The sequence below is a fragment of the Muntiacus reevesi genome, chromosome 1 (genome assembly GCF_963930625.1).
Source record: "Muntiacus reevesi chromosome 1, mMunRee1.1, whole genome shotgun sequence".
In the NCBI taxonomy this organism is placed as follows: Eukaryota; Metazoa; Chordata; class Mammalia; order Artiodactyla; family Cervidae; genus Muntiacus; species Muntiacus reevesi.
In genome coordinates, this window is record NC_089249.1 from 277,376,551 (window position 1) to 277,400,708 (window position 24,158).

Here is a 24,158-nt window from a genome sequence, read left to right on the forward strand (position 1 = left end):
ATATCTCCAAACTCAAATTCTTACCGTATTCTCTTAAGTCACCAAATTTGCTAGCTTAAAAAAAAAACTTTACAATGCCAGTTAGAACACTTGACAGCCTGTCTGGGATTTACTAAGCTTCATTCTAAATAGAAAGCAATGGCAGCCCACTCCAGCACTCTTGCCTGGAAGATCCCATGGACGGAGGAGCCTGGTGGGCTGCAGTCCATGGGGTCGCTCAGAGTCGGACACAACTGAGTGACTTCACTTTCACTTTTCACCTTCATGCTTTGGAGAAGGAAATAGCAACCCACTCCACTTTTCTTGCCTGGAGAATCCCAGGGACGGCGGAGCCTGGTGGGCTGCCGTCTATGGGGTCGCACAGAGTCGGACACAACTGAGCGACTTCACTTTCACTTTTCACTTTCATGCATTGGAGAAGGAAATGGCAACCCACTCCAGTGTTCTTGCCTGGAGAATCCCAGGGACAGGGGAGCCTGGTGGGCTGCCGTCTATGGGGTCGCACAGAGTCGGACACGACTGAAGCGACTTAGCAGCAGTAGCAGCAGCATTCTAAGGGTATTTATTAAGCACCTACTCTGTGCCGGACATTATACTAGATACTAAGGCTATGATAGTGAACAGGACAGAGCACAGCCTTTCCTTCAAATGGAGTTTTAGCAAAACGTGCAGGATCCACGTTGAACCAAACTAAATCTGAAGTAAAGATTCCAGTACAAATTTCTTTTTTGTTGTTGTTGTTTCTGTTGATAAATTGATACAAGAAGCAGGACTTTTCATAGAAGTATTTCACCTGAAAAGCAATAAACAATCAGTTCAATCATAATAGCCCTTCAGATCAGAAACAAATTCATTAGGTTGATAATAGATGGTTTATTTCAGTTGTGTTTCAGATCTTTATTGATTATCTGATCTTGTTTTGCCACTTTGGGCTTCTTCATATCTGTTGATAAAGAAAGGCAGACACTTCACTTCCTGTCCGAGCTTCGCTTCGTTTTCACACAGTGTTTGCTTGATTGTTCCTTTAATAATAAAATACGGTGTCAATCGGGATATTAACTTTTAATTCAAATGTGCATCTAGAGAGCAACACTAAGTGCTAAGCCAGAGGCTAGATTCTAAATAAGCTTTACTGTCATAAAAATAAAAGCATCCCTGAAGGAAGGTTTCAGGAAGCCTTGTGCCTGAACATAAGTATTCATCAGACATTCCATGATGAGTAAGTCACAATATACAGGTCAGTACAGCAAACTTGAAAAGAGACTCTGACTCCAAGGTGAAATTTGCTTTTCCTTTCAATAAACAGGACTTGGTATTACACTGAAACATGGAAATGTATTCTGTGTTGACTCAGTAAGCTGAAACCCATCTATGACATTCTCAGACTTTTCATTTAATTAGATTATCATCACAAAGGTTAAGTTTGGGTGAGGAGGATAATATGATATAATATTATTATTACTTACTCTTATGTAAGAAGTGATTTTTTTCCTTCAAGTCAGAAGTCAAGTTTTACATACTGTGTCTGTGCCACTGTTTGTTTGTATCCACTGCTTGTGCCTTTATGTAGTTCAGATCTCCCTCTTCCATGACATTCTTTAGGAATGTTTATGTTGGAATATACAGTCTCCGTCTTTCTCCCTGTGCAGCCGAACTGAGATGGCAGGACAGTAGAGAAGATGATTCTAGCAAATGGTGTCAAAAAGTGCTGAGGGCAGAAGATATATATAGTCACCCTCCACATTCATCCTCCCATAGCCACAGCAAAGACTGTGGGCCCTACCATCTGCTTTCACACACACCCTTCAGGCTGGAATTTTTTTGTCTTCTTTATTTGCAAGGCTGCTCATGTGGAAAAGGAAGGAAATAATCCCCACTGCACAATACCAAAAAAAAAAAAAAAAGAAAGAAAGAAGGGAACAGTAACCCCAGATTCATGTTATTTCTCTGACCCTAATTATAGAGATTAAAATCACAGTATTTGACAGTATTTGAGCCTGAGGTTCACACGAGGGAAGTTACCTGTCCAAAGCTAAACAGGAAGTACCACACCTGGATCTTAAACACAGGTCTTTTTTACTTTGAAACGCGTTTTAACATTGAGGCCAGGAGACGTATTAAACCATAACATGAACATATTTCTTAGAGAACGATTTTACTTTAAGTTTCAACTTGTCTTATTTAAAGCAAACGTACTTAGGATATGGAGAACACAAATTCCTTATGAATTTTTAAAGCAAAACACAAGCTGTTGAGGGCAGATTGCTCTGGGCTGTGTCACCAGATGCCGAGGAGGATGCTAGCATTCTTTCCTCTATAATTTTATTTTGTTAGGGAGAAAAACCTCAAGAGAAAATGTCAAAGCCTAGAGTAGAAGATCTTTAAATCTTTTCGACTCTGAAGTCGTAAAACTTAGCCCTAGATCTGACAACATCATGTTGTTTCAAATGACACAGAGCAGTAGAATAATGCATCTAAAAGACTGCAGTTGAGTGCCTGTGACTGCAGTAGGAATAGAAGTCTCAGAGTCCCATTCACTGAGCTTCCCCTGAACCCCTCCTGTGGCCCCAAAATATTTCCACTGAATTCTTGTCTCCCTAGATCAGTTTGAGAAGCACAGATAGAGGTTCATTGTTGTTATAGCCTTGAACTGATGGCATATTGTAATTTACTTAAATAAAGTTCCTTCCAATGAATAGTTCGAACATTACCTCCTCACCTTTGTTCCTCCACCTATTATAATGTTTTTCCCGTCAGAAAACGTGAAGTACTTTACACCCATATTATTGTTGTCGTTCAGTCACTAAGTCACATCCAACTCTTTGTGCTCCTATGGACTGCAGCACACCAGGCTTCCCTGTTTTTCCCTATCTTCTGAAATTTGCTCAAACTCATGTCCATCCAGTCGGTGATGCCATCCAACCATCTCATCCTCTGTCGTCCCCTTCTCCTCCCACCTTCAGTCTCTCCAGCATCAGAGTCTTTTCCACTGAGTCAGCTCTTCACATCAGGTGGCCCAAGTATTGGAGCTTCAGCCTCAGTCCTTCTAGTGAATATTCAGGATTGATTTCCTTTAGGATGGACTGGCTGGATCTCCTTGTTTGCAAAGAGGTTTTTTAAAACGTGTTTTTGTAGAGAAGAGGAACTCCCTGTGATTTTCAAGCCTTTTTGCCACCAATCAGGTGAACCCCAAATGAAGATGAACATTTCCTGACTGGCCGAGGAGATTGCAACAAGGCAGTGTTGTGATTCCTGACTCTCTGTCCTTCTGCTCTTTTTTTGAGCTCATTTAATGGTCTGAAGGAATGTGCCTCCTTGGCATGGCTGTCTCATTTTTTCTTTTCACTGTGACCAGTTGTTACTGATTTTAAAAGACAGTAGTTTCACCAAAGCATGTATTCTGGCCCTCTCTCGGTGAGCAAAGAACAGGAGCTTGCCTCCTTTGCGCCCCTTACATTTAGGAGACCAAAGTGGACAGAGACCGGCTGATGAGTCCACAGTCAGGATAATGTTCCTGTTCATACTCACAAATCATATTTTATAGAATGGTGTCCTCAGGCAGGCCTCCTGGCCTCAAAGGTGAAAATACCATCCACCTCCTGCCAACTGGTAGACACGTGGCACCTTTGAAAGCTTCAGTAGACAGATGGAAATGTCAGTCGCCCAGCATATTCAGCGTGCTCTTCCAGGAACTAGCCTGGGACCCTGAGAAGGTCACATAAGAGAGCTGCCCTTTCTGCTGTGTCCTCGTGAGTGAGATGGCATGATGTTGAAATGAAAATGTGCGGTGCAGAAAGACATCGTAAAACACCAGTGTAGCTGCAGTAGGCACAAAAGCCAGCAAGTACTGGAGGGAACACTCCATTTGTTTCTTTTGCTGACCGAAAATATTGTCAACACTGGGCTTCAGAGTAAGAGAACGCCATATTACTGCACAGCTCTTAATATCCATTTCAGAAATAATCAGAATGCCCTGAATCTTTAAAATGATTCCTCTTATCAGTAACACATAAATACTTTTTAAGGAAGCATGTGATAGCTTGATGAGAATAATAAAAAAAAAAAAATTAATGCCTGGTCCTTTTTGGTTGTCTAAATTAAGCCAGCAAGTTCGATAGTGGTCAAAGTTAGAGAAAATATGAAGGCAAAAGGGAAAAGTGAAACTCGCTCAGTTGTGTCTGACTCTTTGTGACCCCATGGACTATAGAATTCTCCAGGCCAGAATACTGGAGTGGGTAGCTTTTCCCTTCTCCAGGGGATCTTCCTGACCCAGGGATCGAACCCAGATCTCCCGCATTGCAGGCGGATTCTTCACCATCTGAGCCACAAGGGAAAACCAAGAATACTCGAGTGGGTAGCCTTTCCCTTCTCCAGCGAATCTTCCAGAACCAGGTCTCCTGCATTGCAGGTACATTCTTTACCAACTGAGCTACGAAGAAAGCCCGAAGGCAAAAATAAATAATTAGATAAACATAAATAATTAGATAAATGGCATAACACCAACTAAACAACACTGTAAAAAAGTAATCTGCTTGTAAATGTTCGCTTTTTATAAGACTTGAAGTCAGTGTTGGGGCTGCCAGGGTGGCTCCCACCTCATAGAATTAGGTCTGGCAAAGGCAGTGTTGAGTGCGTGAATGGATGACTCAAATTTTTGGTCTTGAGCTGCTTGCATCACTGTTTCTTTGGTTTGAGTCACATGCTTACAGTTCTCTGGTGTGCTCCGCTGTGCCTTTCTGTCTCTTCATGAAGAACCGGGTGCAGGCTCGCCCTTACCCTATGCTTCTTGTTCCGGCAGCACTTCGACATGCCCCATGACATCGCTGCGTCTGAGGACGGGACCGTGTACGTCGGAGACGCTCACGCCAACACCGTGTGGAAGTTCACCTCCACCGAAAGTACGGCTTTTGCAGCGTGGCTGTCCACACTTTTCACTTAGGTTTATTGCTTAAAAACACGTGAACAGAAATGTGCCTGTCCTTCTCTTGTTATGGTTAGTAGCGTAGGAAGTGAAGGTATGATTCAGTTCACTTCAGTTCAGTTCAGTCACTCAGTGATGTCCAACTCTTTGCGACCCCAAGGTATGATTGGCAGTTGTTAAAAGACCTCTTTGGTAGTCATTTCAGGAACTAAATGTGTTTAAAGTGGAAAGCAACATTTTTTTTTCCCCTGCTGGCAGTTATCGTCTTCTTTCCATAGATATTCCACAGGAAATTCTTGATGCCTGAAGCAATGTCTATTACATTGAAAGCCCACGTTAATTCCCACTTAGCTCTAGAGGCAGGAGCTGGCTCTAGCAAAGCAGAGAGGTTGAGGGAGGCATCACTTCCCACGTGGCTCTTCGGCTGTCAGTAGCCGCAGAGCATCTCAAAACACTCGTATCTGAGTCACGCATGTTGCGTCCCAAATAGGAGGCACTCTGCATTTTCCCTTCAGACTTCTGCTTGTTCAAAATACTGAATTGTCTTTCCATGAACTCACAAATCATGTCTGGGGACAGAAGAGTGTCTCTATCAGGACCGGGCCCCACTAGTTGGGGATTTCCAATTGCACTTTGGAGACTATTTCTAATTCTTAAAGGGTATACTCAACCAGCCTGATATTCTGCTGAAAAACCTAAGCTTTCTAACTTGAACTATACCAAATGCTTAATAGGCCACAAAATTCAATGTCCAGAGATGCTTTTAAAATATGTCAGGGTCCAAACAGTAGGAGAAGATGGGGTTAAGGAGAAGAATTGAGGATAAATAATAAATTTGAGGTATCAGGAGTTACAACAGGTTTCTTTAAATAGAGAAATAATAAAGACTGGTGGGCTTGATGAAGATGAGAAATATTACTTATAATATGGAAAAATGCAGATTATAACAAGGAAAAAATACAAGGTATATCAAAGAAAATAATGAGTCCAAAAACTTTAACCATATAGCATACAGGTCTTGGGCAAGAATCCCTTAGAAGAAATGGAGTAGCCCTCATAGTCAACAAAAGTCTGAAATGCAGTACTTGGATTCAGTCTCAAAAACAACAGAATGATCTCTGTTCGTTTCCAAGGCAAACCATTGAATGTCACAGTAATCCAAGTCTATGCCCTGACCAGTACTGCTGAAGAAACTGAAGTTGAACGGTTCTATGAAGTCCTACAAGACCTTCTAGAACTAATACCCAAAACAGATGTCCTTTTCATTATAGGGGACTAAAATGCAAAAGTAGGGAGTCAAGAGATGCCTGGAATAACAGACACATTTGGCCTTGGAGTACAGAATGAAACAGGGCAAAGGCTAACAGAGTTTTGCCAAGAGAACGCACTGGTCATAGCAAATACCTTCTTCCACAAGAGAAGACTCTACACATGGACATCACCAGATGGTCGACACCGAAATCAGACTGATTATATTCTTTGCCGCCGAAGATGGAGACGGTCTATAAAGTCAGCAAAAACAAGACCGGGAGCTGACCATGGCTCAGATTCCGACTTAAATTGAAGAAAAGAGGGAAAACCACTAGAACATTCAGGTATGACCTAAATCAAATCCCTTACAAATATACAGTGGAAGTGAGAAATATATTCAAGGGATTAGATCTGATAGACAGTGTGCCTGAAGAACTATGGATGGAGGTTCGTGACACTGTACAAGAGCTGGTGATCGAGACCAACCCCAAGAAAAAGAAATAGAAAAAGGCAAAATGGTTGTCTGAGGAGACCTTACAAATAGCTGAGAAAAGAAGAGAAGTGAAAAGCAAAGGAGAAAAAGAAAGATATATTCATCTGAATGCAGAGTTCCAAAGAACAGCAAGGAGAGATAAGAAAGCCTTCCTTAGCGATCAATGCCAAGAAATAGAGGAAAACAATAGAATGGGAAAGACTAGAGATCTCTTGAAGAAAATTAGAGATACCAAGGGGCCATTTCATGCAAAGATGGACATAATAAAGGACAGAAAGGATATGGACCAAACAGAAGCAGAAGATATTAAGAAGAGGTGGCAAGAATACACAGAAGAACTGTACAAAGGAGATCTTCGTGTGAACACTCACCTTGAGCCAGACATCCTGGAATGCAAAGTCAAGTGGGCCTCAGGAAGCATCACTACAAACAAAGCTAGTGGAGGTGATGGAATTCCAGTTGAGCTCTTTCAAATTCTAAATGATGATGCTGTGAAAGTGCTGCACGCAATATGCCGGCAAATTTGGAAAACTCAGCAGTGGCCACAGGACTGGAACAGGTCAGTTTTCATTCCAATCCCAAAGAAAAGCAATGCCAAAGAATGTTCAAACTATCGCACAATTGCACTCATCTCACACACTGGCAAATTAATGCATAAAATTGTCCAAGCGAGGCTTCAGCAGTACTTGAACCATGAACTTCCACATGTTCAAGGTGGATTTAGAAAAGGCAGAAGAACCAGAAATCAAATTGCCAAATCTGCTGGATCATTGAAAAAGCAAGAGAGTTCCAGAAAAACATCTACTTCTGCTTTATTGACTATGCCAAAGCCTTTGACTGTGTGGATCACCACAAACTATGGAAAATTCTGAAAGAGATGGGAGTACCAGACCACCTTTACCTGCCTCCTGAGAAATCTGTATGCAGGTGAAGAAGCAACAGTTAGATCTGGACATGGAACAACAGACTGGTTCCAAATGGGGAAAGGAATACGTCAAGGCTGTATATTGTCACCCTGTTTATTTACCTTATATGTAGAGTACATCATGCAAAATGCCAGGTTGGATGAAGCACAAGCTGGAATCAAGATTGCTGGGTGAAATATCAATAACCTCAGATAATGCAGCTGACACCACCCTTATGGGAGAAAGCTAGGAAGAACTAAAGAGTCTCTTGATGAAAGTGAAAGAGGAGAGTGAAAAAGTTGGCTTAGAATTCAACATTCAGAAAACTAAGATCATGGCATCTGGTCCCATCATTTCATGGCAATTAGATGGGGAAAAAATGGACAGTGTCAGATTTTATTTGTTGGGCTCCATAATCACTGCAGATTGTGACTGTAGCCATTGAATTAAAAGACGCTTGCTCCTTGGAAGAAAAGCTATGATCAAACTGCTGCTGCTGCTGCTAAGTCACTTCAGTCATGTCTGACTCTATGTGACCCCATAGACGGCAGCCCACCAGGCTCTACCATCCCTGGGATTCTCCAGGCAACCTAGACAGCATATTAAAAAGCAGAGACATCACTTTGCCTACCAAGGTCCGTCTAGCCAAAGCTATGGTTTTTCCAGTAGTCATGTATGGATGTGAGAGTTGGACTATAAAGAAGGCTGAGCAGTGAAGAATTGATGCTTTTGAACTGTGGTGTTGGAGAAGACTCTTGAGAGTCCCTTGGATTGCAAGGAGATCAAACCAGTCAATCCTAAAGGAAATCAGTCCTGAATAATCATTGGAAGGACTGATGCTAAGCTGAAACTCCAATACTTTGGCTACCTGATGCAAAGAATTGACTCATTTGAAAAGACCCTGATGCTGGAAAAGATTGAAGGCAGGACAAGAAGGGGACAACAGAGAATGAGATGGTTGGATGGCATCATCAACTCAATGGACATGAGTTTGAATAAACTCCGGGAGTTGGTGATGGACAGGGAGGCCTGGCCTGCTTCAGTCCATGGGGTCGCAAAGAGTCAGACACGACTGAGCGACTGTACTGAAATATAGGTCTTGGAGCCCAAGTAAATTTGGTAACTGTTGTCTTCAGAATTGTCCTTTGAGTAATTTTTGCTGTTTTGTTAGGGCCTAGTTAGGGCTGAGTGCACAGAGGTGCCTGTGGACTGCACATTCCTCTGTAAGCACGACTCTTTTACCACCTGTCTCCACAAAGAGGAACCAGAAGGTTTGGGCATATAGGAAAGCAAGGAGAGATGGATAATTCTCAGCTGCATGACTGAACTCAGGCTTTTCAGAATAAAAATAAATGATGAAGTACCTTTCAAGATGGGAAAAACTTCAGAAATCTAACTAGTATCTTCATTTTACACATAGGAACATGGTACTTGAACTCATTAAGACTCTGTCTAAGCCTCTTTATTCCAGTATTCCAGTTCCACTCCAGGGGTTGGTACTAAACAGAGATTCATATCGAGTCACCTGGGGAAGGTTTTCAGAGCACACATGGCCAGATCCCACTCAAAATCTACAGGAAAAAGAGGGGTTATAATATGAGTACTTGGAAAGACTTCCCGAGTTGGTTTGAAATATCCCCTGATTGAGAGGTACTTCAGTACAGCATTCAGCTTTGAAAAAGAAGCCTTCTGCATAGTCCAGAAGGCAACCAAGTAATAAATCTGGAAAACAGTACCTTGGGAGCAGTAACACCGCCATGGGAGGCTGAACAAGAGTCTTGGGTATTTATGTTGTAGTATTTTACTGGGCAAATCAGTTTGTCAACTAGAAGACTGATAATCAAACGTGACAGATCCAATAATCTGCCTGTGAGATATCCATGTGAAAACAGAGTTCCTTGATGTTTCAGAAATAATACAGGATTGTAGACTGCACATGGAAAGTCTCGTTTTATATACAAAGTTCTTAGATTATTTCAGCTTTCCCTAGGAGGATTTTATCCAGGATTCAAGGACCAGGCACCTAATCAGTGATTTGTAACATTAAACTCTTTTCTAGTATAAAAATGTATTTGATGAATTAAAGAAATTTTTCTGCTGAGAAAAATGAATATCAAAATTAAGGTTTCACATTTTTGCGGGGGGGAATTCTGATTTTTCTCTCTACTTGCTGTGCTATGTTACAGAAATGGAACATCGATCAGTTAAGAAGGCTGGCATTGAGGTTCAGGAAATCAAAGGTTGGTCAGATTCCTCTTATGCCTGTGAAACCCAAGGCGGTTTGTGTTGAATGATTTTAAATGGCTCTTGCTTGCACTTAAAATTTTTCAGGTAAAAGTATAATACAACCTGGTAAATTATCTATAATTTCTACTATGTACTTGAGCCCTTAAATCTATAGGATGCCACTGCTTTTTCTGATAAACTGGAATAGTAATAATGAGCTCAAATTCACTGATTCCAAGTGATGAAAAGTGATCGGGGATGTACGAAATCTACAACAGGTGGGCCAGAGACATTTAGAGAAGCAAACAGTCGGTCACTTCTGGAACTTTTTTAACCTCAGGCAATTAGAAATATAACATCCAGCACACTGGGAAAGGCTTCCTTTATAGGCTCTAATCGTTAGAGTGAAGAATATCTTTGGTGAGTTAATAATATAAGGGCCTGAAAAGATTAGCTGCTCCCTAAGCTCTAGTCTTACTACCATTCGGCCCCCAGCATTTACTGTAGGCCATCTATGTGAAGAGACAGCAGGCTTAAGGTAAGTGAAACTGTGTCTAACTTCAAGACGCTTATAGCCTGTAATAAGGACTCTGTGTGTGCATACATACATATATGCATACATGAAAGTGTTGGGTGCTCAGTCATGTCCCACTCTGTTGGACCCCATGAACTGTAGCCCACCAGGCTCCCTGTCCATGGGATTCTCCAGGCAAGAATACTGGAGCGGGTAGCCGTTCCCTTCTTCAGGGGATCTTCCCGACCCAGGGATCAAACCCAGGTCTCCTGCATTGCAGGCGGATTCTTTCCTATCTGAGCCCCTCTCTCTTTGGTGTATATTGTAAGGAATGGGGAAATAGAATGTAGGTACTGGTATAACTACTGGATTCATTTGGAATCCCAGTCATTTTCTCCCTTTCCTAGGTTCAGTTTATATTTATACGTTTTCTACTATTTGCAGGGGTTTGACATGGTCATGTGTAGTTAAGAACTCACCAGAGGTGTTCCTAATGTTTAAGTAGCCAAGTGGTTCATTTCTTAGTTACTTTACAAATTATTCTCCTAGATATTAAGACTTAACCGTAGGCTTACTTGTTTTCCTTTCTCATGAAAGCAGGTGGAAAAGACATGTAAAGAAGCGAGAAGCAAGAGGGAGTTTAGGGATTTTATATAGGCAGATAAGAAAATATAGCCGGCTCAAGGTTGAAAGGGGTAAGACAATATTATAAAATAAGTTAATAGTAACTGTTTGGCATTTGTAGAGATTATACCCAGTTGACACTACTGAGTGACATTCATACAACACTCATATTGAAGAAGTTCCTATTTTCTGTTATTGTTATATATAGAATTATTGATAAGTTCTATTTGCACTGAAATAGAGATATTGGAAAAGATACTATTATAAATAATAGCCATCATTTATGGAGCACAAAAAATGGGCTATACAAAAATTAAGTTTAATCCTTACACCAGCCAAATGATAATTGCTCTCATCCTCATTTTACATATGTGAGGAAACTGAGGAACAGAATTAATACGAAGATATTAAATGGTAAAGCCAGAATTTAAACCAGTCTGGCAACAAAGCTATGTTCTGAACCACTGTTACTATCCTGTTGAGGAGAAATGAGTACCACCAATTTATTCACCTTAAACTCTGGGAGTTGGTGATGGACAGGGAGGCCTGGTGTGCTGCGATTCATGGGGTCGCAAAGAGTCAGACACGACTGAGCGACTGAACTGAAGTTCTTCCAAGAATTACAGATTTGGGACAGTTGTAGTTTATTCTGAAATTGCTAGATTTCAAAGTAGCCTCACACCATTTCTATTTAAATCAGTCAATTCAGTTGCTCAGTCATGTACAATTCTTTGTGACCCCATGGACTACAGCATGCCAGGCCTCCCAGTCCATCACCAACTCTCAGACCTTGATCAAGCTCATGTCCGTTGTGTCGGTAATAACATCCAGTCATCTCATTCTTTATTGTCCCTTTCTCCTCCTGTCTTCAATCTTTCCTAGCATCCAGGATCTTTTCTATGAGTCAGTTCTTCACATCAGGTGCCCAAAGGCCAAAGTATTGGAGCTTCAGCTTCAGCATCAGTCCTTCCAATGAACACCCAGGACTGTCTCCTTTAGGATGGACTGGTTGGATCTCGTTACAGTCCAAGGGGCTCTCAAGAGTCTTTTCCAACACCACAGTTCAAAAGCATCAATTCTTCAGCGCTCAGCTTTCTTTATGGTTCAACTGTCACATCCATACATGACCACTGGAAAAACCATAACTTTGACTATACAGAGCTTTGTTGACAAAGTGATGTCTCTGCTTTTTAATTTGCTGTCTTGGTTAGTCATAGCTTTTCTTCCAAGGAGCAAGTGTCTTTTAATTTCATGGCTGCAATCACCATGTGCAGTGATTTTGGAGCCCAAGAAAATAAAGTCTTTCACTGTTTGCATTATTTCCCCATCTATTTGCCATGAAGTGACGGGACCAGATGCATGATATTCATTTTTTGAACGTTGAGTTTTAAGCCAGCTTTTTCACTCTCCTCTTTTACTTTCATGAAGAGGTTCTTTAGTTCTTCTTCACTTTCTGCCATAAGGGTGGTGTCATCTGCATATCTGAGGTTATTGATATTTCTCCCAGCAATCTTGATTCCAGCTCGTGCTTCCTCCAGCCCAGCGTTTCTCATGATGTTCTCTGCATATAAGTTAAGTGAGCAGGGTGACAATATACAGCCTTGACGTACTCCTTTCCCAATGTGGAGCCAGTCCATTGTTCCATGTCTAGTTCCAACTGTTGCTTCTTGAACTGCATACAAATTTCTTAGGAGGCAGGTAAGGTAGTCTGGTATTCCCATCTCTTGAAGGATTTTCCACAGTTTGTTGTGATCTATACAGTCAAAGGCTTTAGTGTAGTCAATGAAGCAGAAGTAGATGTTTTTCTGGAATTCTCTTGCTTTTTTTTTATGATCCAGTGGATGTTGGCAAATTGATCTCTGGTTCCTCTGCCTTTTCTAAATCCAGCTTGAACACTTGGAAGTTCAAGGTTCATGTACTGTTGAGGCCTAGGTTGGAGAATTTTGAGAATTACTTCGTTAACATGCAAGATGAGTGCAATTGTGCAGTAGTTTGAACATTCTTTGGCATTGCCTTTCTTTGGGATTGGAATGAAAACTGACCTGTTCCAGTCCTGTGGCCACTGCTGAAGTTTTCCAAATTTGCTGGTATATTGAGTGCAGGACTTTCATAGCATCATCTTTTAGGATTTGAAATAGCTCAGCTTGAATTCCATCTCCTCCACTAACTTTGTTTGTAGTGATGCTTCCTGAGGCCTACTTGACTTTGCACCCCAAGATGTCTGGCTCTAGGTGAATAATCACACCATCATGGTTATCTGGGTCATGAGATCTTTTTTGTATAGTTCTTCTGTGTGTCCTTGCCTCCTCTTCTCAATATCTTTTGTTTCTCTTAGGTCCATACCATTTCTGTCCTTTACTGTACCCGTCTTTGAATGAAATGTTCCCTTGGTATCTCTGATTTTCTTGAATAGATCTCTAATCTTTCCCATCCTATTGTTTTCCTCTATTTCTTGGCATTGATCACTTAGGAAGGCTTTCTTACCTCTCCTTGCTATTCTTTGGAACTCTGCATTCAGATGAATATATCTTTCCTTTTATCTTTTGCCTTTCACTTCTCTTCTTTTCTCAGCTATTTGTAAGGCCTCCTGAGAGAACCATTTTGCCTTTTTCTATTTCTTTTTCTTGGGGATGATCTTGACCACTGCCTCCTGGACGATATCACAAACCTCTGTCCATAGTTCATCAGGCACTCTGTTAGATCTAATCCCTTGAATCTATGTCTCACTTCCACTGTATAATTGCAGGGGATTTTATTTACGTCATACCTGAATGTTCTAGTGGTTTTCCCTCCTTTCTTCAATTTAAGTCTGAATTTGGCAATAAGGAGTTCATGATCTGAGCCACAGTCAGCTCCTGATCTCGTTTTTGCTGACTGGATAGAGTGTCTCCATCTTTGGCTGCAAAGAATATAATCAGTCTGATTTCGGTGTTGACCATCTGGTGATGTCCATGTGTAGAGTCTTCTCTTGTGTTGTTGAAAGAGGGTGTTTGCTATGACCGGTGCGTTCTCTTGGCAAAACTGCTAGCCTTTGCCTTGTGAAGCAATTTTGTACTCCAAGGCCAAACTGGCTGTTACTCAGGTATTTCTTGACTCCCTACTTTTGCATTCCATTCCCCTGTGCTAAAAAGGACATCTTTTTTTTGGTGTTAATTCTAGAAGGTCTTGTAGGTCATCAAAGAACTGTTCAACTTCAGCTTCTTCACCATTACTGGTTGGGGCATAGACTTGGATTACTGTGATATTGAATAGTTTGCTTCGGAAGTGAACAGAGGTCATTATGTTGTTTTTGAAATTGTTCCCAAGTATGGCATTTCGGAGTCTTTTCTTGACTACAGGGGCTACTCCATTTCTTCTAAGGGATTCTTACTCATAGTAGTAGATATAATGGTCATCTGAGTTAAATTCATTCACTCCAGTCCATTTTAGTTCACTCATTCCTAAAATGTCAATGTTCACTCTTGCCATCTGTTTGACCCCTTGCAATTTACCTTTCAGTTGTTCCCACCGAAACCCTGAGACTGAACTGGCTGGCCTGTGTGAATAGCCCAGCCGCACTCTCGCACCCTGGTTGGCCAGTCACAGTGAGCAGTGCTCACGCACTGACCACGTTCTCTCTCCCTCTGCACACCAGAGGGTCCATTTGGTCATGGAACTTCCCAGCAGTTCAAATAGTAAATGCGATTGAAGTCTCTTGTCATGACAGTCCTGTTTTAATAGTTAGGAATACCCAAGCCCAAATGCACTTGTTCTAGTCCTCTTTGAACCCATATGAGTCTCATTAAACTTTTTTTTAAAAAAAGATTATTTTCTTACTACGTAAAGGAATATAAATCATGCTGGATCTCTAAGAGTTTTTGTCTTTTATCACAATCTAGAAGCTTGGTTTCAACCAGCTGTTACAAAAGAGAGAGAGAAACATCTTCCCAGATTAACAACTCTGTAGATACATGGTAATTGTAAATTTTGAAATTCCACTAACCTTTCATGACCCTCATCCTCACTGAATGGTTACAAAACTGATCAGTAATAGCAGACTTTCTGAACCAGTATTGTGTTCTCAGGGAGTTTCAGGGATCAGAGAATTTGTGATGATAAGAAACTTAGGAAAGGGATTGAAACTTTCAAATGAAGTTACTAAAGATGAAACATGATAACACCAATATCCCTCCAAAAGCATAGCCTTCACCCCTCCCACACCCCACAGTGGAAGATGATGATGGCGAATCTGTTTTAGGAAAATAAAAATAAATTCTCTAATGCTGTTGGCATCTTAGACCGTATGGAGAGCAATACATTGTGGAGGAAGCACAGTGCATTAAACAAACAAACCCAGAAAAGTGCAGAGGAATACCTTGTTTTGTTGCACTTTGCTTTATTACACTCATGCTTTTCACAAGTGAAAGTTTACGCAGCCCTGCAGTGAGCAAGTCTGTCAGCACCATTTTCCAACAAGCATTTGCTCACTTCCTGTCTCTGTCACACTTTGGTAATTCCTGAAATATTTCAAACTTTTTCATTGTTATTTGTTATGGTGACCTGTGATCACCATCTTTGACATTACTGACTTGCTGAAGGCTCAGATAATAGCATTTGTTGCAAGAAACTATTTTTTAATTAAAGCATGTACATTTTTTAAGACAATGCTATTGTATGTTTAATAGACTACGGTATAGTATAAACATAACTTACATATGTACTGGGAACCAAAAGCATTTATGTGACTTGCTTAATTGCAGTATGCGCTCTATTGCAATGGTCCAGAACTGAACCTCAGTGGCTCCAAAATAAGCCTGGAATCTCGTTGATTGATGGACTTTGCATCTCTTCTCACACATTACTTGCCAGTATGCCATGTAAACCTTCAGCCTTCAGTTCCGCCTGTGATGAGCGGGGTAGTAATTGTTGTGCTGCTGTATTTGGAACATCTCTCCTTCCTGCTCCAGTTGCTTCCATTCCAAAGGCATCTGGGCCTCTCCCCTTCTGTAAAGGGGAGAGACACACATGTGCTTGTGTATGTGAGCTCACACGAGAGTGCACCTCCCTTTCTAAATGCATTGCTTTAAAGAAGAAAGAAAACGTATGCATCAGTCTTCAAGATTATTTTTATTTCCCGGTATCTGCAGAGATGCTGGGAAAGCTTGTTTGAAGACATTTTTGTTGTCAATTGAATCTATCTGGCATCTTGTATGATAGGAGAATGTCAGTGAGGTACTCCCCAGCTTCCAGTAGCACCAGGTCCTGGCTAAGCTTAGAGCTTCTCCATTCCATCTTCATCAGGAATGCTCTGAATTACTGGGGGTTTTAGTGAAAGAATTTAGGATAAAGAGTAAAAGTGACAGAATTTAGATTGTTCTTTATGCTTTGAGTGAAATTCTTAGACTCTTAAGTGATAACTATTCTTTAGGCTTTTTACCCCCTTATCAAGTTATCTAAGAGCAGCATATTGCTTTTTTCACAGTAGGAAATCAAAATTTTTTTGTCTTCATTCTTTAAAATGTAGAGCATTGTTTAAAATCTAAACATGTTTCACCTGGTCCCAAACGTTAGAATGTTGCAGTATTTTTAGTAGAAAACATGCAGAGTACAGAAGAGGTGTGGATATCCAGGATCTCTAAAGTACAGTGTGTGTATCTTAGCAAGTTCACTGCCTTGTTCTCGGCACACTTTCTGTGAATGGTAAAATGATTCTTTTAGTCTGTCACCTACATCATAGTTCTTCTTTCCTTTTTTTGTGGAGCTCCGTCTTAGCTCAGACTTACAAACGAAATTAGATATGAGTTAGCACAGCCAATCTCCTAGGCGTAGGTAAATGTGCTAAGTGACAGGTAGAAAGTGCTATGTAATTACTCTGATTATAGTCACTTGCAAACCGACACAAACTCTTCTTCCAAGGCAGCAATTTCCTGTCCTCCAATCTCCACATCTTTGGCCTGTATTTTGTAATCCTGTCATCACTTTATTGTTGTTTTCCACTTAAACATAGAACAATTTGTATACCTTTTCAACAATAATGAAGAAAAAGACAAAACAGCTAGTAGGCAGGAAAAGTAAGACTCATACTCTTATTGCTCTTGGAAACTCAGACTTGGATTAAGTTTGAACCATTCAGATCTATGAGCCAGTCCCTTTCCTCCTTTCGCACTCAAGTTTGAAGACCCACTTCCAGGGATAAAAGAAGAGAAATAATGGTCTCCCCTTAAAGATAGTGCAGGAAAGGGAATGAGAACTGTGAAGCCATCTGTGAAATGGTGATCACAATAGTGCCCACTCATTGGCTTGGTGTGATGATTAAATGAGAACAGTACCTGAAACAGTGTATGTGCTCCATAGATACCATTGAGACCAGGCAGGAAGCTTGCTCTGAATATTGAAGCAAAATGCTGGAACCTACCAGCGCGTATCGTAAACAGTGTTTACAAGTTCTTAAGTAATTTGAGAAATGCTTCCTTGGAGAAGCATTTCCAATATGTCTACACATATTAAACATTAACCAAAGATTTTCCTGGTCGTGTTAAAACATTAATCCCTGCCACTTTGTCAAAATTACCATGAGGCCATCCGATGCAGTTTGTATCCCAGGGCAAACGGGCACACACCTCAGTTTCTGAGGCTGAAGTTCAGAAGCCTTGTGAGCCTTCCGGCAAACACAGTTGTAACTTCTAGCTTCACACACAGGGTTTTGGGCAAACACATGTGTGTGTTTCTTGGGGGCAAGAACATCTCAAGGTTCAACCTCATTCTTACGTCAGTAGTTGTTAAGATTCCTGCAGTCGCTTACTTAGTTTTGTTGTTACCAGTTCCCAAGTAGTGCTTTAGGCCTGATGTGTACCCAGTATCTGCCAGTATCACAGAACAGTTGTGTAAGTTATTTTCCTCGACAACAAACGGACATATAGTGCGTCAGGTACACTTATAACTTGCTGGAAACTGTAGAACAGAACTTGGGAAGGACACAGCTCTCTTTTTCCATTTCTTAATTCTAGAGTTAATGCATGCATCTATGCATGTGAGGTACCAGTGACTCATTGAACATGAAAGAGGTTCATAAACTAAAATCACAAGGAAATAAGTACTTACGAAGCACCCAGTGATAAACATTGATACGCAGGAATTTCATGAAGGAAGTTGTTGTCGTCATCACATTTATACAGAGGAGGTGTCTAAGGCCCACGTCATTTAAGTAACTTGCCCAAAGTTACGCAAGCTGGCTGTATTGGGATTTGAGCCCAGATTCATCCAACTCCAGTATGCACACCAATTCTGGTCCCCTACACCATGTCACCTGTTCATTTTAACTTTGAAAAAATGCAAAAGAAGGATACATCTTCTGTGGAATTATACCTAAAGAGGGAACAAAGGGTAGAATCAAATAAAACCAATTTAAAGGTGAAAAACCATTACATGGGAATTTGCCAGTCACACGTACTAGCTCAGTAGCTGCAGATACTGAAGCCTGAACCCCACATGCATTAAGCTCAACAAGTTCTTCATGAGCAGCTGTTAATCTGATTGGGCAGGGGCGGGTGGGACGGTTACAGAGTCTTTGAGTCAGTTGAATATTGTCAACTCTTCTTTCCCTGAAGAATCCGAGGCAGTTGTTGAAACCAAAATGGATAACAAACCCACCTCCTCAGAACTGCAGAAGATACAAGAGAAACAGAAGCTGGTCAGAGAGCCGGGCTCCGGAGTGCCGGCTGTTCTCATTACAACCCTGCTGGTTATTCCTGTGGTGGTCCTGCTGGCCATTGCCTTATTTATTCGCTGGAAAAAATCAAGGGCCTTTGGAGGCAAGTAGAACGAGCCCCTTGAATTGGGAACCTCCCTGCGACAGAGTGTTTGGCCTGATTATCAAAGTTTGGTTGTGATCTTTTTAACAGTGTTTTTTTTTTTAAGTGTTCTGTACCTCTTTCAGTGTGATTGTCTGTGTTCCAAATATTGTCTATAGTTAGCATCTAAGTGGGAAAATGTACCTGGAGCTTCAGAATTTGGATAGTTAGATAAAAGCCCAACCTCTATTACTGCTTTTTAGCATTGGCTTAAAGTCATTAGCTGTCTCCATATGAAACTGTGTAGATGAGTAGAGTCTGTATAAATTAGCTGAAGTGTCAGGAAGGAGGGAATCCCTGCTACTAGAAACAGGCCCAGTCCTCAAAACGCCTGGGTCAGTTTTTTAGAAGTTGTCTATTTTTCCTAGTCCTGGCTCTAGCTCCTAGCTCCATGACCTTGGGCAAGTTACTTAACCTCTCTAAGCCAGAGTTTGTTCATCTGTAAAGTGGGGATAAAATACCCAAAAGGTTGTGTAGGGATTAAATGAAATAATGTTCATAAAGCATTTATCACAGTACCTGGCACCTATAAGTGCTCAATTAATAACACCAGTGATTATAAGGAATAATCATTGGTAATAAAGTAATAAAAAGTCATAAAAGATACTTGTCTTAGACCTCACCTCTCTCAGGAAGCCAGCTATTTCCATAGAAAACCATTTGACAGTTTTAAAAGAGTAGCGTGAAGGAGGGGACAGTCCAATACTGGTGTCAGTGTTTTATCAAACCATTATCATAGTATCAGACTGAGTAGCTGACTTCCTTTTGAGGTATCCACATAAATAAACAAATAATCCAACTTGTGATTCTCACCTCTCAGAAACAGTCCCTTGGTGGGGTCCGCAGGTCCTGAGGCAGGAGGCTACAGCTGCATCTGGGAAGGTATCCCTGAACCAGAATGGTGGGCAGCATTTAATCAAGAAACAGCATCTGATCCTGTTTCAGGCCAAGGCGACTGGCAGGGATTCAGGGCCCACGGCAAAGCCCTGACACAGAAAAGGACACAGAAAACAAAACCAAAGGATTTAAATTAATAATTTGTGAAAGGGAGTTTTTCTAGGACTTCTTGCTTTTCACCTGCAGTTAATAAAGCTCTTCAAAAATACAGCTAACTCTTCCCAACAAGGGCTGAGCAGAGGCAGTGATAAGTAGACATAGTCATTGTCTTCATGGAATTAGATGGAAGCTTCAAAAGAGCAAGAATCCTGTATGTTTGCTTTTTCCTGATATATCTCCAGCAGAAATAACAGTTCCTCGCCCTGAGGATTTGATAAATAGTCACTGGGGAAAGGATGGAATAAATAAAGGGAGCTCACAGAATAGATAAGACTTAAAAAAGAAATGACACATAAAGGTATAAATAGAGGATGGTGCATACAGTGATAAATGTATGGAGTATCAGAAATACACAAGGCCTGGGGGCCAGGAATATTGCTGATCAGTCCACTTAAAGGAGGAGTAGATGGGGTGTCAAGAAGGTCTGGTATTAGCCTCTTTGCTGTTAGCACATGTGCGTGGTACTGTTGCCAGAATATTGTCCACAGGAGTATGCTGGGAAGAGAGGGACCCAGGTCGAACCATATGAAATTGCCATTCACGTTCAATGATGTTTTATTTTAAAAAATTACAGCTTTATATGGTTCAGTCTAATACATTTAATTCTATTTTAATCCTAAAAGTATACCAGCCTCTCACCTTTTGTCCATTCACATTCAATCATGTTTTATTTTAAAAATTACAGCTTTATATGGTTCAGTCTAATACATTTAATTCTAAAAGTATACCAGCCTCTCACCTTGTTTCAACATTTGTTCCTGATAGATCTTATCCAGTCTGTGAGGGTTTTAATAACCCTCGTGAAAGGCCTTCCACTTATTCAGCACACCCGTATAGCTTGTCAGCTTCACGTCAGACACTGTGCTGGGCACACGGGACGCCAAACTAAGGGCCATCCCATATCCTTGTGCAGTTCACAGTCTTCGTTTGTCGGCTTGCTAACATCTTATCAGAGTCCTCTTCCCTGCTTGCTCGTTTCTCTCCCCACCTCCCCTTCTACCTTTGCCCGTGCTTCACCATGCCGCCCCCACTCCCGTTAGAGGCTTCGGAGGAGAACCCCGAGCCTTGTGTCCATAGTCGGGAAGGGAGAGTTGGAAGCAGGGCAGAGAGCACAGTAAGATACACAGCACGTGGAGAAGCAAAGTCCATCTGGAGTCCAGCCTCCACCCAAGGAAAGAAAGTCAGTTTTTCATGGATCAAGAATTTGGGTCACCGTGTATGGCTGCAGATACTCAGGGTTTCAGAAGTTTTTTGCCTTCAGTCTTATATAAAAAGCAGATGCTGTACATTTGGATCCAGAGCTTCCTCAATCAGGACATGTACTGTTCTGAATAGAAAGCCTTAAACCTCAGACCAATACTCCTAAATTGTTGTAACCAAAGCTTCCAAGGTTTTACAAATTATGGGTAATTTTTAATTTTGTCCTAATAAAGGTAACTAATATTTACTGAGCATTTCCTATGTATATACCAAGCACTGCTTGTAAGCACGTCACATGCTTACGGAGAGGTAGGGATTGTCATCGGTCCCATATTTTCTTCAGAAGAGAAAACTGAGGCTCAGAGAAGTAATTTGAGATTGCACAGTCTGTAAGAGACCCAGGTAGGAGTCAAACCCAGCTCTGGCCCTGGTATGCATGACAATGATACATTGCCTTTTGCCCCCTTAGAATTCTAAGAATACATACAGACAAGAGCCAGGCTTTGTTATTAATCATTTAGGAATTAATTCCTTATTTTGTATTGACAGCTGGGCCCATGGATTGAGGAGGGTGTTTGGGACTTATTTTGAAATATGCCCTCTTTTTCTAGCAGATTCTGAACGTAAACTTGAGGCCAGTTCAGCAAGAGTTCTGGGAAGACTTAGAGGTATGCGTGTGACCTTTTAGAGTCCTTCCCATTTGATTCACAGTCAACAAGCTCATGTCTTTTAAAAAGCAAGGAGATACTCTGTATTTTCTCTCTGGAAATTAGGCTCCTTCTGTGTCACACAGCGTCCCTGGCAAATGCCAAATGCAAACCGTGCACCAGCTCAAAGTGTGTGACTTCAGCGGCATGTTCCCCAGCTTCGTTTTCCCTCCTTGCCATTCTGTGTCATCGAATTCTCCTCCCTGCCTTTTTATCTCGTTGCATTTGTCTTCAGCGGATTTTCTGTCTCTCCTATCGGTGTTTCAGTGCGTGTGGTAGTCAAGACGACCTTTTCATAAAGTCACCTAAATGAAGAGCTGCTCAAGGGGACGTCCATTCCCGAGAGCCTGGAAAAAGCAGGAGCTGAAAAGTGAAACTGAAATAATCCTGCAGAAATACATAATGCTGGGGAGTTAGGGTGTTGGTTTTTCCCCCCTTATTTATTTTAATGAACCTGTGGAGTCGTATCTTTCTGACTCTGTCGGATCAGTGTCTCTGTATGTCATTTTTTTCCCCTCTCTAATACCTGCCCTTTCCCATCCCCAGAAGAATTTGCGAGGAAACTGAAAATCATTTGTGCAGACCTTACCTCAATCCTCTGTCCCTGTTCGCTTTCTCCAGGAAAGGGAGGTGGAGGCCTAAACCTGGGCAACTTCTTCGCCAGCCGGAAGGGCTACAGCCGGAAGGGGTTCGACCGCCTCAGCACGGAGGGAAGCGACCAGGAGAAAGATGAGGATGCAAGCGAATCCGAAGAAGAGTACTCGGCCCCGCCGCCCATGCCCACCCCTTCCTCCTGAGAAACGGGGTTTTGTTTTAGGTCGACAAGATTTACCAAGGATGTCAGGTTCCTTTCCCTTGAGCACGTTGAGCGTTTTGCATATTTAATTGTAAACTGTACCCTTCTGTGTGGGACTGTACACCTTTTATTTACTTCCTTTGGGATTAGTTGGCTTCTGTTCCAAGTTGAGGAGTTTCCTGAAAGTTCATTCACCATGCCATTGTCTTTATATGAACATAGGATAGAGAAACGATCCTCTTCTATCACGCTAGTCATTTAGGGATGGAAGGTTTGCTCATCTGCATTTTTGAGACTTTTCTGTAGTTTGTAAATAACTCCATTCTCTGCTTGAACACAGTATTCTCCCAATAGCACTTCCATTGCCAGTGTCTTTCTTTGGTGCCTTTCCTGTTCAGCATTCTCAGCCTGTGGCAGTGAAGCGAAACTCTGTGCTACATGACGACAAAGCTGCTAAATCTCCTATTTTTTTAAAATCACTAACATTATATTGCAACAAGGGAAAGAAAAAAGTCTCTATTTAAATTTTTTTAATTTCCTTCCTCAGTTGGTGTGTTTTGGGGATGTCTTATTTTTAGATGGTTACACTGTTAGATCACTATTTTCAGAATCTGAATGTAATTTGTGTAATAAAGTGTTTTCAGAGCATTAGCTGTCAGAGTGTATTTTGCAGTTTTTGCATATTTGCAGGGCTTGTATACAACTTTTGTAATAATTACACAAACCTAAGCTATAGTGAAACCTATTCAATGTTTCAAAACAAGTGCATTGTATTAAAATTAAGAAGTCATTTGATTATGTAGCAGATATAAATTAAAAACCAGCCCAAGAGTTTATATACATGTGAAAACCAGGCTTTCTTTAAAAATTCAAAGAGGATTGTTGCTTGTATAACAATCAGAAGGTAAATAATAAAAGGTGATCATAGCTAAGAGGAAACCTGTGTCTCAAATTACATACAAATTAATCCATCAGTGTAAGTTACTAATAATGGTTTTCTTTCTAAAGAATAATTTTACCCCAAATATCCTTGTATTTTGTAGGAATATTCTATCTTACAGTGACTACAAATTACTTTTAAAACATATTTTTCATGATCTGTCAGTGAAGTTTAGTAAGAACCTGATAGCTTTTCTTTTTATAATAATCAGACTCTAGAACCCTTTTTTCAGAATGCCTACTTGCAATTCAGGCATCTCAGTAGCGGCATATTAGAGATTAAAACAAAATAGAATAACTTGCAAAAAAAAAATGGAATTGTCTTCTAGCTAAGTTATTTAAAATATCTAACAACCTAGATTCTTTTCCCTCATAATTGACACCCAATTGATCTAACTGAAAGATTTCTTTCCTTGTCAAGTGAAAACACACTTTTGCTCCCCCTGATCACTCTTTTATTCCCCTTTCACCACACTGGGAAACATTGAGGGCAAGAGGAGAAGGGGATGACAGAGGATGAGATGGTTGGATGGTATCATCAACTTGATGGACATGGGCTTGGGTGGACTCTAGGAGTTGGTGATGGACAGGGAGGCCTGGCGTGCTGCGGTTCATGGGGTCGCTAAGAGTCGGACACGACTGAGTGGCTGAACTGAACTAAACACCACATTAACAAATGTAGACTCACAACAGCACT

General features: G+C 41.1%; 1 protein-coding gene across 10 annotated transcripts in view; it reads left to right on the forward strand.

Annotated features, from left to right (window-relative positions):
• Positions 1–23,173, forward strand: part of PAM (peptidylglycine alpha-amidating monooxygenase) — a 311,728-nt gene extending 288,555 nt beyond the window's left edge. For 3 of the 10 annotated variants that reach the window (XM_065920039.1, XM_065919968.1, XM_065920361.1), the window contains 5 exons: positions 4,799–4,898; positions 9,757–9,810; positions 18,521–18,724; positions 21,631–21,687; positions 22,348–23,173. In XM_065920039.1, the coding sequence (XP_065776111.1) occupies positions 4,799–4,898; positions 9,757–9,810; positions 18,521–18,724; positions 21,631–21,687; positions 22,348–22,523 (591 nt within the window). In that variant the 3' untranslated portion in view covers positions 22,524–23,173. The remainder of the gene's footprint in view (positions 1–4,798; positions 4,899–9,756; positions 9,811–18,520; positions 18,725–21,630; positions 21,688–22,347) is intronic. The other 7 variants (XM_065920109.1, XM_065920421.1, XM_065920481.1 and 4 more) reach the window with 4 other exon arrangements.
• Positions 23,174–24,158: the final 985 nt, after the last annotated feature.